The sequence below is a fragment of the Hemiscyllium ocellatum genome, chromosome 4, assembly GCF_020745735.1.
Source record: "Hemiscyllium ocellatum isolate sHemOce1 chromosome 4, sHemOce1.pat.X.cur, whole genome shotgun sequence".
Taxonomy (NCBI): Eukaryota; Metazoa; Chordata; class Chondrichthyes; order Orectolobiformes; family Hemiscylliidae; genus Hemiscyllium; species Hemiscyllium ocellatum.
The window spans coordinates 116,961,680-116,978,636 of record NC_083404.1 but is presented as its reverse complement, the minus strand read 5'-3'; the positions used below and the strand labels follow the sequence as shown (position 1 = coordinate 116,978,636).

At 40.3% G+C, this 16,957-nt stretch overlaps 1 protein-coding gene across 2 annotated transcripts in view; it reads left to right on the top strand.

The window, feature by feature from the left end:
- Positions 1–16,957, top strand: part of LOC132815497 (protein FAM135B-like) — a 369,978-nt gene that overhangs the window by 209,633 nt on the left and 143,388 nt on the right. For both annotated transcript variants that reach the window (XM_060824465.1, XM_060824467.1), the window contains exons 5-6: positions 5,827–5,897; positions 16,441–16,614. In XM_060824465.1, the coding sequence (XP_060680448.1) occupies positions 5,827–5,897; positions 16,441–16,614 (245 nt within the window). The remainder of the gene's footprint in view (positions 1–5,826; positions 5,898–16,440; positions 16,615–16,957) is intronic.

Sequence of the window (16,957 nt, the reverse complement as noted above, 5' to 3'; positions counted from 1 at the left end):
CCTCAGGCTTTGAGACATGACCATTTGGTAGAAGCAATTGCTACGTGTTTGGTGCAGGCACATGATGCATGTATGCAATTGGCATCACATGGTGCCACATGTAAGCATCTATCCCCTTGACTGAGTAGTACCCATCACTGCTGGGTAGTACGGTATGCTACCTGGCTCTGTGTCTGCCCTGGAAGACAAATGTAGTGAACGACTCTAGCTGAGGCAGCAAAGCATGAAAAGGCAAAGTAAGACTGAGAGCTTCCTTCTCACCACCAAATGGCTTCTCCATGATGTCCGAGGCCAGCTGCTTGGTGCTGTCATGGCCATTGTTCCAAATGGACCTAACTAGGCCATAAGATGGTGGTGTGGTGGTAAGGCATGAAGACATTAACATTCCTGGCAAGTTTTACTGGAATAAACTCAAGTTTGAAACATGATGAATGAATTATGAGTTTTCTTGCCACTGGAGTAGAAATCCCAATTCAATAATTCAACAGCAGGCTTTGTGAGATTTAAAACAGAGGAGATTATTTCTCTCGTTACTCTGAATTAAAAGTCATGTCCCACATTCTCAAAACACAGATTAGATGTTGTAGGTTACACTTGATATTTATCTGAATTACTAATTTACAATTCCTAACCTCCCGCATAGTGTCAGACTAGGCCTGTAGTTCCTTGGATAGTAAAGTGGTTTAAAGTAGGGTTTAAAGGGAAGGGTCTTCTCTCAGCAGGCTGTGAATTGACCTATTGTCAAGTTTCCATGCTGTTTCAGGTAACCTTAAAGGTGAAACAGATCAGAAGATGCCTCAATATTGGAATATCCCACTTTCAATGTATTTGCTACTAATTACTTGTTGGCTGCTTGGAAACCTTGTAGATGTGGAGGACCCTCTTGCAAATAGTTTTCACTAATCTTGAAAAATAAACATATAGAAAGCATGTCATTCTCACCATGTAAATTTTCGGATGCATCCAAATAAGCAGTGTTGTTTATGTTGATTTGAACATCCCATGGTGTGGTTTAATGCTTTAAAGAGTAAAGTCAGTGTCTTTGTTTTTGTTTGGCCTATTCAATTGCTTTCATCTTTTTTGACTGATTTAAAAGTCAATTCTTGAAACACATTAGCCTGGAAGGTCCCTTTCTTCCTCCTTGAGACTGAGGAATAGTCCTGATCTGCAGTAGAAATCCAGTAATCTGGGGCATCCATAATGTCTAGTTTTCAAATAGAGAATTAGTTTAAACTAGACATACCAGCTGTAGGCATAATAATTGCTCTGTGTTAAGATGATCGAATAATCTATATAAGATGCAGTGATTTTTGTGTTGCCAGAGCAACTAGGTAATATTAAATATTGTGTAAAGAGAAAAATCGATAACAGTCAAGAATCAGAAAGCCGGTTAAAAAAGCTTCCCCTCAGAGAATTAAATTGTGTTTTTGAAATTTTTGTACTCTTCTTTCTGGTATGAGAGAACGCTGCAGTATAAGGCAATTTTTCTTGTCTCTTTCCATGCTTTTTTTAGGCTTTAATTGTCCTCCCTCTGATTCATGTTCCTCCTGTACAGAAATTCTCATCAACCATGGTAATTTAGTTAAGGTATCCTGTGTTCTCTGGTCAGCAGAGCAGATATGTAATTAAGACATGTTTGGACACTTGAACATATCTACTCGAGCCGAGTACTTATCTCTTGGTGGTACAATTATTTTGATGGATGCAGTTGACTGCAGATTCAGAAAATACTCCTAGTCCAGATAATTAGTATAAATTTCTCCTTCCAAACTGCGTAGATATTCTTTGAGTGCCTGACCTTAAAAGTTTGAGTGTACAGAATTTTTGCAGTGCATTGACTGCTTTTCTGTAATTTGCAGAGATAACCTATGCCTCTTGTTGCAGTTGTTGAAACAAAATCTGTTTAAATAGTCTGTAACTGTCAAAAAGTGAATAGCTTTTACTCATAGAATATAGAACATAGAAAAATACAGCGCAGTACAGGCCCTTCGTCCCTCGATGTTGCGCCGACCGAAGCCTACCTAACCTACACTAGCCCAATAACCTCCATATGCTTATCCAATGCCCGTTTAAATGACCATAAAGAGGGAGAGTCCATCACTACTACTGGCAGGGCATTCCATGAACTCACAACCCGCTGAGTAAAGAATCTACCCCTAACATCTGTCCTATACCTACCACCCCTTAATTTAAAGCTGTGTCCCCTAGTAACAGCTGACTCCTTTAGCGGAAAAAGGTTTTCACTGTCAACCCTATCTAAACCCCTAATCATCTTGTACACCTCTATCAAATCTCCCCTAAACCTTCTTTTCTCCAATGAGAACAGCCCCAAGTGCCTCAGCCTTTCCTCATACGATCTTCCTACCATGCCAGGCAACATCCTGGTAGACCTCCTCTGCACTCGTTCCAATGCCTCCACGTCCTTCCTATAGTATGGCGACCAAAACTGCACACAATACCCCAGATGAGGCCGCACCAGAGTCTTATACAACTGCAACATGACCTCAGGACTCTGGAACTCAATTCCTCTACCAATAAAGCCCAGTACACCACATGCCTTCTTCACAGCACTATTTACCTGGGTGGCAACTTTCAGAGATCTGTGTACATGGACACCAAGATCCCTCTGCTCATCCACACTACCAAGTAGCCTACCATTAGCCCAGTAATCCATCTTCTTGTTACTCCTACCAAAGTGAATGACTTCACACTTAGCTACATTGAACTCAATGATATGTTTAAAATATTTGACAAATGCCTTTTACGTAGGTATGATTTTATTTGGCATAGATAACATTGTGGAGAAAGAGAGGTCTGCAGATGCTGGAGATCAGAGCTGAAAATATGTTGCTGGAAAAGCGCAGCAGGTCAGGCAGCATCCAAGGAACAGGAGATTCGACGTTTTGCGCATAAGCCCTTCTTCAGGAATGGCCCTGAAGAAGGGCTTATGCGCAAAACGTCGAATCTCCTGTTCCTTGGATGCTGCCTGACCTGCTGCGCTTTTCCAGCAACACATAGATAACATTGGACTGATACAAACATCGCCTTTTACTGTTAATTAGAATCCATGGTGGGGAGGAGGAGTTGGACTTTATCATTAAATGGTCAAAAAATGGAAATTTATTAATCTAATCTACCAAGACTAAGCTTTTATTGAAATGGAGCAAGAGATGAATAGCCAACACAACTCCAGCATGTAGAGATATCATCTTAGACACTTGGATAGAACTGGAAGTCTCCAGTTTGTCCTACTTTGAAGCCGAATGATGTGCTAAGTGTCCGAAACTGGCAGCTGCAGTGACGCAAATGGCCAAGGGTATCATTCCTCATGGATAAAATGTAGCAGGACTGCTTCTCTTCTGACCCCTTAATCTCTACCTGCGCCATTGAATCCAGCAGACAAAAGCCCCTCCTTCAATCATAAGATGTCAAGTTGCATGCCAGAGTCAGCAATAGGATTGCCTTCCTGGGAGCAGATACCTATTCAAGGTCTAGAATCAGATCAGCAACTCTGCTACATGTTCCCAGCATTAAGGTCCAGATTTCTTTGGGGGTAAACCTCCAGCCCACGATGAGACCGCTCCCCCAGCCCATTTGAGATGACTTCCTCACTGGTGATGTGTGCATATCAAGAAATGCCTTGCTAAAGAACAGATCCACTGTCCTTTTATTCATAATCCTTCAAACGCAAGGATAAAAAAAAGTATCAAATGTGAAGCAGCCATAAAACAGGATATTCCATCCGCCACGTTTTTGCCTGCTCACCCAGTTTGTTGAAATCCTTATGTAACTCTTTGCACTCCTCACCACTCACACTTCCATTTATACCATTCACTAACATGGAAATATTATATTTACTCCTCACAGCAAAGTCAACCGGGGTTGGAGCACAGATCCTAGCAGTGCCTTAATATTTGTAGCCTGTCAACCTGAGCATAACCTGTTTATTCTTTATCTTGTATTATTTTTGTTCTATTACCTAAACCTTAGTTCAGGATGTTGCCACTTATCCCATTGTTCTAATTTTGCTTACTAACACCTAAAAGACTATACTGACAGCTTTCTGAAACTACAAAATATATCATCCACGTTCCTCTTTGTCAAGCCTGCCAATACCATTCTGAAAAATCTCCAGTGGATTTATCCAACATGATTTCCTTTTCATAACTTCATTTTGGCTCTGCCCAAGCAGCTCAGAACTTGATATTTCCCTACAGTATGAGTATGGCTCACGTGTTTCAATTCTCTCTTGCCTAGACATGGATGTACTGAGCCCTTTTGCCAGGGCAGTGGAAGCCAGGCTTTGTGTATATGGATTATATGATAAACATGGTTCTCATGATGATTCATGGAGAAAGCCATGCATGCCCATGCTAGATCCATGACAGAACCCAAGAATGGGTATGGGTCAGCATAGCCTCTGCCACTTTGTATTTCTCTCTTGTTCATCTCTCTCTTATCTTTTCATGGCCTGGAAAAGACAACAGACTTTTCATTGATCCGGAGCCTGACTTACCACTATCAGAGATCTCTGCCTTCAGCTTCTGATGTGTGTGCATGTGAATTATTGACCACCAATTCTATATCCAAATCTTCTAAGGTGTGGGTGATTGCAGTATTGCTGGAGGGGCAGAAGGCAGGCCGTAGTAAGCCTTCCTTGTCAGAGATGGAGTCACTGCTTTTGTCCATGTGTTTGGGCTTTTGCACCTTATGATCTGCAAGGACAAACAAAAGGAAATAGACTGAACTTGTTCTCTGTGTATCAGGGAACCACAGGTTCACACAGATTTCTTGTGTGCTCTTGTTCAAAACCAGAACGGAGGCATTCTTTCTGTGCTAGCTGGCTAACTGTGAGGGTTGTGTGTGGGATGTGGGAGGCAGTGTCTAAGGTGCTGTAGCAGGTAGGATTAAGATGGTTGTATGACTCTGAGGTGTCTTCAATGGGCAGATGGGAAGCTAGAGCTGCTGGGCTTCCTTTTTGGTTTGGACTTCTCTCCAATATGTATAAACTACTGGAGGGTAGGAGGAATAGGCACTTGGAATTGGCTATTTAACGGCCTCATTAGGACCAAGTATGTGCATCCTGCCCTCCACTGCCCCCTGTGAATTAGGTACTAGGATGGATGGATAGTTATAAGACAGCCCACTTGTGGGGAGCAGTAAACTCCACCCGAGATATTTTGAGCAAGTGGGTATTTCCATCCTTACTAGCAAAGTCCATGAAATTTTGCAGAGGTAAGTGCATGGCTCTCTTGTGGCTGCAAAGATGTGACTCTCTCAGAATTATTACCACACCAGAGGCCACTCGGCCTGTCATGCCCACACTGTTTCTACTTGGAGCCTGCTACATGATTTGACAAACAACAGCCATCCAAACTCACAGAAAATGTTTCAACTTGTGAAGGAGAATGACCGAACACTTCACCTTGCTTCATTGAACAAAAGCTTGAGGACACCAATTCCCTGGGCAACCATCATGGCAACACCTTGACTCATCAGAATTAACTTGCCCGGTTTGAATTTGAACAAAAGCTGGCAAATGACTGCCGGCTAGCACTCTGCATGACAACATTTTAATCAAATGAGTCCACTTTTCAACCATTCCCACCTTTTTTTCATGCTGTATAGGTTGTTATTTGCTTTCACATTTGGTGTTCTTGTGATTCTGTCCTGATTGGTGGAAGATGAAAAGAGCGAGAAGCATGTTTCATTTTTTATACAACAATACTCAAGAGCCTTGTTTCTATCAAATATTTATGACATTAATTGTATATTTCCGTCACAGAGCATTGCAACTTTATTTTATTCTTATATCTCATTTTGCAGGTGGAAGAAGCCTTGAATGAAGTAGACTTCCAGTTGAAGCTTGATCTGCATTTCACAGACTCTGAACAGCAGTGAGTAATATTTTAGTGTTTCACTAAAAATAGTAGAATTCCAAATGGATTACTGATACTAAATAGAGTAATTTGCCAATAAGGACCACTCGCCTGTCATGGCTTGTTGTTGATAATAGATCCATAATTATTATTTCCCTTTCTTCAATCTGCTGTATGCGTTAACTTGTCATTGACAGCATTTTTGCAACTCTTGGGACTTAGTCACAGAAAGCTAGCCTGACTCATCGTTCCAATTAGAGTCATGGAGTATTACAGCATGGAAATAGGCCCATCAGCTCAAGCTGGTCTGTGATGATCATGGTGCCCACTCAACTCATTCCAATTGCTCTCATTTGGTCCATGTCGCTCTAAACACTTCCCATCCATGTACCTATCCAAATGTTTTTAAAATTGCTATTGTATCTGCCTCAAACACTTTTGTTGACAACCCAATCCATATCAGCACCATTCTCTGCGTGAAGAAGTTGCCCCTCAACTCCTTCTTAAATCTTTCCCCTCCCACCTTAAACCTATGCCCTCTAGTTTTCAATTCCCCATTCCTGGGAAAAATACTATATGCACTCATTATTTTCTTCACTTCTTATTCTCCTACTTTCTAAGGAATAAAGTCCTATTCTGGCCAATTTATGCCTATATCTCAGGCCTTACTCCTAGCAACATCCTTGTAAATCTTATTTGCACTGTTTCCAGTTTAACTACATCTTTCCTATAACAGGGTGAACAAAACTATACACAATACTCCACGTGCAGCCTCGCCATAGACTTATACAGCTGCAATATAATTTCTCAACTCATAAACTCAGTGCCTCGACTGATGAAGGCCAGCATGTTTAATAGCGTCTTCAGCACCCTGTTTACTCTCTCAGTAAAGAACCTGCTTCTGGCATCTGTCTTAAATCTATCACCCCTCAATTTGCAACTATGCCCCCTTGTATAAGCCGACATTTTCATCCTAGGCAAAAGACTCTCGCTGTCCACCCTGTCTAATCATGTGATCATCTTATATGACTCTATCAAATCCCCTCTCAGCCTTCTTCTCTCCAATAAGAATAGACCCAGGTCTCTCAGCCTTTCTTCATAAGAGCTTCACTCCAGACCAGGCAACATTCTGGTAAATCTCCTCTGCACCTTTTCCAATGCTTCCACATCCTTCCTGTAATGGGGTGACCAGAACTGTACACAGTATTCCAAGTGAGGCAGCACTAGCATTTTGTACAATTCAGCATGACATCATGGCTCCGGGACTCAATTCCTCTACCAATATAACCTAACACACTGTATATATTCTTAACAGCACTATCCACCTGGATGGCAACTTTCAGGGATCTATGTAAGTGGACTCCAAGATCCCTCCACACTACCAAGAATCGTTCCATTGACCCAATATTCTGCCTTCCTGTTATTCTTCCCAAAGTGAATCACCTCACATTTATCTACATTGAACTCCATTTGTCACCTCTCAGCTCAATTCTGCAGTTTATCCAAGTCCCCCTGAAACCTGCAACATTTATCCACACTGTTCACCTCTCCACCGATTTTAGTGTCATCTGCAAACTTACTAACCCATCCACATATGCCTGCTTCCGAGTCATTTATAAAAATGACAAACAACAGTGGTCCTCAAACAGATCCTTGTGGCACACCACTAGTAACCCGACTCCATGCTGAATATTTTCCATCAACAACCACTCGTTGCCTTCTTACAGAAAGCCAGTTTCTAATCTAAATTGCTAAATCAACCTTAATCCCATACCTCTGCATTTTCTCCAATAGCCTACCACATGGAACCTTATCAAAGGCTTTACTGAAGTCCACGTACACCACGTCAACTTCCCTACCCTCATCCACATGCTTGGTCACCTGAAAAAAACTCAGTGAGGTTTGTGAGAAATGACCTGCCCTTGACAAAATCGTGTTGACTATCCCCAATCAAATTGTGGCTTGCTAGATGATTATAAATCCTATCTCTTATAATCCTTTTCAAAACGTTTTCTACAACAGATGTAAGGCTCACTGGTTTATAATTACCTGGGTCATCTCTGCTGCTCTTCTTGAACAAGGGCACAACATTTGCAATCCTCCAATCCTCTGGTACTAAACCTGTAGACAATGATGACTCAAAGATCAAGGTCAAAGGCTCTGCTATCTCCTCCATAGCTTCCCAAAGAATCTTCAGATAAATCTTAGTACTTCCACACATTCGAGAATTGATAACGCCTCCTCCTTACTAACCTCATCCTTTCAAGCTAATAGCCTGCATCTCAGTCTTCTCCTCTACAATATTCTTCTTTTCTTAGTGAAAACAGATGAGAAATATTCATTTAGCACGTCTCTGATTTTCACAGGGTCCACACATAACTTCCCACTTCTGTCTTTGACTGGCCCTATTCCTACCTTAGTCATTCTTTTATTCCTCACATAACTATAGAAAGTTTTAATATTCTCCTTTATTCTACCTGCTAAAGACTGCTCAAGTCCTCTCCTTGTTATTCTTATCTGTGTCTTTTAATCCTTCCTAGCTAACCTGGAATTCTTCATCGCCTTATTTGAACCATCCTGTCTCAACATCACATAAGTCTCCCTTTTCTGCTTAACAAGAGGTGCTATTTCTTGAGCTGAAAATGTGCTGCTGGAAAAGCGCAGCAGGTCAGGCAGCATCCAAGGAGCAGGAGAGTCGACGTTTCGGGCATGAGCCCTTCAGGAACTGAAGAATTCCTGAAGAAGGGCTCATGCCCGAAACATCGACTCTCCTGCTTCTTGGATGCTGCCTGACCTGCTGCACTTTTCCAGCAACACATTTTCAGCTCTGATCTCCAGCATCTGCAGTCCTCACTTTCTCCCATACAATTTCTTTAGTAAACCACAGTTCGCTTACCTTATCACTTTCTCCCTGCCTGACAGGGACATACCTATCAAGGACATGCCTGACAGGGACATACCTTTCAAAGAACTATTTAGTTGTATTCCTAGGTTTCTCTGTTCCACAACACTCCTCAGGATTCTATCATTTACTGTATAAGTCCTACTTTAGTTTCACTTTCCAAAGTGCAGCACCTGACACTTAACTGTATTCAATTGCATTTGCCAACCCTAAGCCCACTTCCCCATTTAATCAAGATCCCTCTGATCAAGTTCAGAGGGACTCCTGTATTTTTGAGAGGGAGAGGGACTATTTTTGGGCTAAGATAATAAAATGTTAAGTTGTACAACCAAGATAAACTGTCCTGCATTTCCCATGCAAACGTGACGATCAAGGAAGCACAACATTGCCTGGTTTTCCTCAGGAAATTTGCCATGTCTATAAGGACCCTCACTAATTTTACAGATGTATCATTGAGAGCATACTGTCTGGGTGCATGACTGCTTGGTACAGCAACTGCTCTTCCCAGGACCGTAAGAAACTACAAAAGGTTGCCTACACAGCCCCGACCATCATGGAAGCCAACCTTCCATTCATGGAGTTAACTTACACCTCTGTTTGCAGCAGAAAGGCTGCCAGCATCATCAAAGACCTATCTCACCCCAAGAAAGCTCTCCTACAACTTCTTCTGTCAAGCAGAAGATACAAAAGTTTGAACACATACACCAACAGGTTAAAGAATACTTTTTTCTCTGCCATTATTAGACAGATGAATGCAATCTGTAACTTCAAATAATGCTGACCTTGGAAATAGAACATAGAACAATACAGTGCAGTACAGGCCCTTCGGCCCTCGATGTTGCGCCAACCAAAGCCTACCTAACCTACACTAGCCCAATAACCTCCATATGCTTATCCAATGCCCGCTTAAATGACCATAAAGAGGGAGAGTCCACCACTGCTACTGGCAGGGCATTCCATGAACTCACAACCCGCTGAGTAAAGAATCTACCCCTAACATCTGTCCTATACCTACCACCCCTTAGCTTAAAGCTGTGTCCCCTAGTAACAGCTGACTCCATTAGCGGAAAAAGGTTCTCACTGTCAACCCTATCTAAACCTCTAATCATCTTGTACACCTCTATCAAATCTCCCCTAAACCTTCTTTTCTCCAATGAGAACAGCCCCAAGTGCCTCAGCCTTTCCTCAAACGATCTTCCTAACATGCCAGGCAACATCCTGGTAGACCTCCTCTGCACTCGTTCCAATGCCTCCACGTCCTTCCTATAGTATGGCGACCAGAACTGCACACAATACTCCAGATGAGGCCGCACCAGAGTCTTATACAACTGTAACATGACCTCAGGACTCTGGAACTCAATTCCTCTACCAATAAAGCCCAGTACGCCATATGCCTTCTTCACAGCCCTATTTATCTGGGTGGCAATTTTCAGAGATCTGTGTACATGGACACCAAGATCCCTCTGCTCATCCACACTATCAAGTAGCCTACCATTAGCCCAGTAATCCATCTTCTTGTTTCTCCTACCAAAGTGAATGACTTCACACCTAGCTACATTGAACTCCATAATGTTAATCTTGCCTAGCGCAGGTCCTATGCGATGTAACCTGTACATCTCACTCTTTCCAAGGTTTTTTTTCACCCTATGATCTATATATCCTTGCTTACTGTGATCTGCCTGTACAGCTCAAACAAAGCTTCATTACTTGTACCTAAGTAGAGTGAAATCAATCAATCATATTTGCCTGTTTAAGAGAACACAGAAGTCCCATGTCGTTATTTGGAGTTCACAGCAGTAATCTTCATCAGTTATCTTGCAAAAGCATCGCTAAATAAATTCACTAATTAATTATCTTAATGCTATCTGTGGAAGCTTGCGGTGTGCCAGTTTCTTGCTTTTGCCTGCATAACAATAACTGCACTTTGAAAGTAACAAATTAACTGTGAACTCCTTCGAGATAGCCTGAGCCTGTGAAGGTGTTCCATAAGCAGCATTATTTTCTTTCTTTTTTTGCTGGAAGCTAATTCAAAGGTAATGGAGATCAACTTTTGAGAAGATAAACAAGTTTATTGGCACATTAAAGATATTTAATTAATTAACTCTCAAGAGGATTTGACAAACTCAAATTTGTCCATGCTTATTCTCTCACAATTATTCTTTAAACATTTAACAACTAATATGTTAGTGTATTCCAATATTTAGTGTATATAATGCAGGAATTAGTTGTGTCTAATGGTGTGGAAAATAAGGCAACAGATTGCTATCTGAAATTTGCTATCACGTATTTTTCATAGTTCTCATGAGCGTTTGTAGAGTACGTACACTTGACATTCTTAATAACCAATATTGTTGCATGGTTTTCAGGGCAATAATTCAGGCTGTATTTTGAATGGTGAGTTATTGGAAAAGTCTGTCAAATCATCTCTCAAAATCTACGCAATTAGGTGCCAAAGCTAAAAAGAAATGCATGGATTCATCAAAACAAATGAAAACCCCATAAAAAGTTCATAAAATTTCATTGCAATCTGGCTATTCCAAGTGTCAAATATTTTTTTTTTTTCTCAGCCTGCTTACTTGGATAGTTTGAAGTATCATTTTTTTCCCCATTCTCATCAATGCCCAGAATCGAAATGTAGTAAATATAAAAATAATAAAATGCACACAGATGGAATTTAGTTCAGCTACCTAGTGTTATTAGACTCTGGAATTCCTCTGATCTGCTTTTTCCAGTACATTTAGCATTCCTCTCATCCAATTCCCTTCCCTTCTGTCCTAAAATGGTAACAAATGTTAAGGGACAATCCAGTTGTGTGCAGACTCCTGCAACTTCTCAATGATCATTCTGTCTTTTTGAGTCATGACATTGAGCCAAGGCTGTTGAACAATGGAGGAGGACAGTGCTAGAACAATCATAATCCAGGTGGCCTCATATAATTTTGGAACTGATGCATTTTCCTGTCAGGGTGGCTGAGTCATATAGCACCACAGAAATCCAGCTCAATTTTCACTTGTCTCATCTGTCCCTGAGGCTAACTTCTGTTCTGGCTCATTCAGTGTCAGCTAATATATGTTAACAATTCTATGCAACTCATTAAATGACTGAACCATGAAGACCATCCACACATTTGCTTTTTGACCAAAGCATTAGAGAGATGAACAAGAATACAAAATCAGCTAACTGCATAACTTTATCATAATTCTTTTTTTTTCATTTAACTCACGTACCTGTACTGAGATGCCATATCATGTAGATGATGGATGAAAATTTCAATGTTAACAGTTGTACATCTCTAGTTTGAATGTTTAAATGACCTGTTGATAATGGCAACAAACATTTACATAGCACCTTTCATGTAACTAAACACTCCATAACTCTAGCAGTGGAACAACAACCATTGGAAAGGGACGCTAAACAGCAAAGATGTAAAAGCTGAAATCTCTGCTACTGATTTGATTTAACTTGATTTATTGTTGTCACATGTATCTAAGTAGAGTGAAAAATTTTATTTGTGAGCAGTACAGGCAGATCATAGCAAACAATGACAGATTATAAGGTGCTTAGACAGAGCGAGGCATGCAAGACTGCAGCTGCACAGGAGGTGCACAAGAAAAGGTCAACATTCTCCTGATGGTGTAGCAAATGGAGAGAGGTATTTATAACAGCTCAAGTAGAATGTTCAAGTTGTAAAATAGGAGTGGAGATGATTGCAGGGAAATGGTGGAATGAGGCCTTGAAAGATTTACAGGAAAAAGACAAAGAACTTCAAGTTGATATGCTCATGTCAGATTCAGAGAAGAATGTCAGTTGGTGTGGATTAACTTGAGAAGACGTGGAGTTTTGCAAGTTGGAACTAAAAATTCAAATGGAGAGTATTGGAGAAATCGAGTAATGATTTATTGAAGATCTATCTGAGTGCTTTTCATAATTTAGATGTGACGCAGGACGGTGTGAACTAGGGAATGTGCCAGAACTGAGAGTGTGTGCTAAAAGTTTGAAATGTAGACTCTCAAGTTACACATGTCAGGTTCGTTTTGAGTAAATAGCTTTCATCCGCTTCAATTCTAACTGTGTTAAACTGAAGAAAACTACCTCACTCAAGAATTGATAATGTTCAGGCATTTGGGCAGTAAGGTAGCCCTCATTTAAAGTTGTGATTGCATGCCTGAAAATCACAATTTAAAGTGAACTATAACTTCTGATAGCAATCAGTTTTAAAAATAAAGCTAGCTTCTTTTGGACACTTCTTGCTGAGAAAAAAGAATGCATATTGAAGTACCATTCATTCCAAGCTGTAATAATTTGCAAAATCATAAAAAGTCAATAAATAGCAAGAAACGCAGTATAGATAGCTACTATAGGACATTGTCAGCAGAAAAATGACTTTTGAAGTTAAAATGCTATATATTTCTAACTTAATCAATTCATAAAGAAAATCATTTTGCAAAAGCATACATTTAAAAATATTTAAAAAAAACACAATATTAATGTAATTGTAAATACTGCATAAATAAATCATAGCTGAAAATGTGTTGCTGGAAAAGCGCAGCACGTCAGGCAGCATTCAAGGAGCAGGAGAATCGACGTTTTGGGCATGAGCCCTTCTTCAGGAATTCATGCCTGAAACGTCGATTCTCCTGCTCCTTGGATGCTGCTTGACCTGCTGCACTTTTCCAGCAGCACATTTTCAGCTCTGATCTCCAGCATCTGCAGTCCTCACTTTCTCCCATAAATAAATCATAATAAAGTAAAAAATTGCACCCACCCATTGTAGATTTACATTGATCAGTTGTAAAATTTGATAGCAAAGAAAATGGTAGCACTGACCAACTTCTCGCAGAAATAGAACCCAAGAGTTCAGGAGGTCAGAATGGGAGCCAGCAGCAACTAAAGTGTTCATGGTGGCATACATCGGAGATTTTAAATGTAAGAATGTGAACTTTGGGCAGGGAGAAGAGAGAATGAAGGTTAGGGAAGAAGGAGGGGTCTGGGCAGATGCTATGGCCAGGATCCAGGCTGGGTGCCAGAATAAGGTAAGAGAACCTTCTGAAGCCTGCTATGACTGCGGTGGACGCTGGGAGTTTTAAAAATAAAAATGGAGGGTGGAAGCAAGAGTATGGGGAAGAAGAACTTCAGATCAGAGGGAAGGAACCAAAGCATTAGGGAAAAGGTAACTTGCACAGCAAGCCGTGGAACAAGAGGTCTTTGGTAAATTAGGAAATGACTCGCAGCATTATGTATATTTATTGATATATTTTATTAATAGCTTTGAAATGAAACAACACCTGATGAATCAATATTAAATGGGGACATATTGTCCACAACAATCTTGGAAATAAAGATGGAGAGGAAGAGAACCAGGTGACATCAATATGTTAGGAACCTGTGTGACTTTTATTTCAACAATCAAACAAAAATGAACAGAAAGTTAGGTTGGATTAAAGGGCAAATTGTATTCAATATAGATGCTTTAAATCATGAAAACTAAAATGATGTCACAGATTTACTGAAATTGCTTTTGGCACATACAGCACTATATGTAGCGATTTAAAAACTTCCAGGCCTCTGTATAATTTTCAGTAGAGTTCAATTCTTTTACTTCCCACAGGAATTGGCCGTTACGTTGCCTCCTACAGAAGCTTTACCTCGTCCAGGTTCCATGGTTAACCTGAACAAGTCCTTAGCTCAGTCCACAACAGTGCTGATGGCATTGAATCCCCAGAGTCATCCTCATCCCATCGCTCAGTAACACCCCAGTGATACAGTATGTGGTTGGCTCTGGTAAAAGAAGTGTAAAAGCAGCTGTATATTTTTGTCATAATCCCTGCTGCCTAGCCCAGACTTCAGTTTTCATTCTGTATATATAACTACCTGCTTCCACCTCCTGCTGAAATTTGATCTCTGAGAGCTCTGTGCTTTTAACCAACGTTCCTCTTTGTCAGAAACTTGAGGTTGTGTTTCTTCATCTGTAATGTATCCAAGGAACAGGAGATTCGACAGGAGTTTCGGGCATAAGCCCTTCTTTCAGCAACACATTTTCAGCTCTGATCTCCAGCATCTGCAGACCTCACTTCCTCCTCCTTCATCAGTAATAGCCTGACTAAAAACATACTAGCCTTGAAACCGAAGTGCAGACAGCAGCTCGCTAGCATTTCCACCCTTGGCTTCACAAGTGGTAGATTTCATCACAAAATATGTCAAAGAGAAATACATTTTGTCAGCGTAGATGTAAGCAGTGTACACACAGCTTGAGAAAGAGCAGTTATTACTGTATGTCAGAGTTGTTTTGGCTGGGGCATCCTGGGCACTGAGTGTTAATTATTGCAAATCAAAATTAAATCGGTCCAGATATTTATCCATTAATACTGTGAATCTGAGTTTAAGTGTCGCAGATGTCCTGTCACACATAATGATGTTGGCATTTCACTTGAACAAATTAAAAACAGTAAATGACTGAAGTATGGTAATACTCAATAGGACAGTTATATCATTAAGTATCAACAGTGTATTCAAAAGTTGTATTTGGAAAATGTAATTAAATCAGAGGCTCAACATAATTACAATCCAATAATTTTCTTCATTTTGATGCAAAACTTGCACTCCTGTAACCTTGAAATGTGACTAATATACTTTATTAGTTACACTATGTGTAACAGTGCAGGGGTGACCATGTTTCTGGGTTTGCCATTCATTTTTCTCTATGAATGTTAGTTGACACTGTCCAAATGCTTTGACTTTTGTTCTTACTGTGGGCCTTTGTTGACAGTACAAGTTATGGTTTCATTAAACAAAAGGAATGGGAAGGATGGAAGAAGCTGAAACTTTTACTTTTTATTGCAATTATTTGTCTGAATGCAAGAGTTCTCTTCAGACAGTTTTGCTATCTTCCATCTTTGATTTTCTTGCATGACTCATGGGAGAGGAAGAAATGACATTCTCACAAGATAATAATATTTAACATTTTGTAAAAATAGCTGAATGCTGAAAAGTGTTTTTTAAAATTTAATTAAAAATACATACCAATTTAATAAAATTGAATCAGCAATCAATTCAACTGTCATAACCGGAGAGCTCATTTCTATCAGATGCCGGGCTTTTAAAACTGGGCTTCACCACCTAACCCAAGACTTATTTATTTTATCTTGTTTTCTTCCCTACTCCTTTCAATCTGTCTACTGCTTTGTAGTCTGAGGCTTAATTCACAGCAATTTCTTGTTTTTCTTTCCAGAGCTACTTGGGTCACAATGTTTTCTGTTTGCAACATCTAGCCTGAAGCAGTGTTAGTGTGCTTCTTAAAAATCAGAAACTGGATAGCTCTTCATAAATGAATAGTTACATGAAATGGAGAACAGACTGTTTCAGGTTTGGTGTCATGGAAATGGTTAGTTTAAAGAGGCTTCACTGAATTGTGAAGATCAGAACTGAACAAACAGGAACTCATTATGTCTATATAACCATGATTTCTCTATTTACACAAAATGAATAATGGTTTTGTTTTGGTAATTTAATTTATTATGCTTTCTCTTTTAAAACAGTGACTTGGAATGCACGTAAATCATTCCAGGATTTTTATGACTACTTTTGCCCAATGTTGAAGAATCCTTGTCAGAGCTGTGTTTCCCAGTTACATCTGAAATCCATTTTCCTGTTTGCCGACAGGTTGAGTGACATTGCAGGAATACCCTTGATCAGCAGCCGGAGGCTGGGTCTTCACTTCCATCCAAGGAGGGGCTTACATCATCACGTACCTGTGATGTTTGACTATTTCCATCTCTCTGTCATATCCGTGACAGTGCATGCATCGCTTGTTGCTTTACACCAACCGTTGATAAGGTACAGTGGTGAATATGATTGCAATACTTTCTGCATATTTTAAAGGGGTGTCTTAGCAGAAAACTTAAATGTGTGGTAACTAGGACCTCCAAACAGTTTTTTATAGCAACTGTGGCAGTGTGGTTCTTCCCAAAGTAAAATGCCATTATTGAAAAGAACAAATCAAACTTTAAAAACTCATCATTAGATTAGATTACTTACAGTGTGGAAACAGGCCCTTCGGCCCAACAAGTCCACACCGACCCGCCGAAGCGCAACCCACCCAGACCCATTCCCCTACATTTACCCCTTCACCTGACACTACGGGCAATTTAGCTTGGCCAATTCGCCTAACCTACACCTT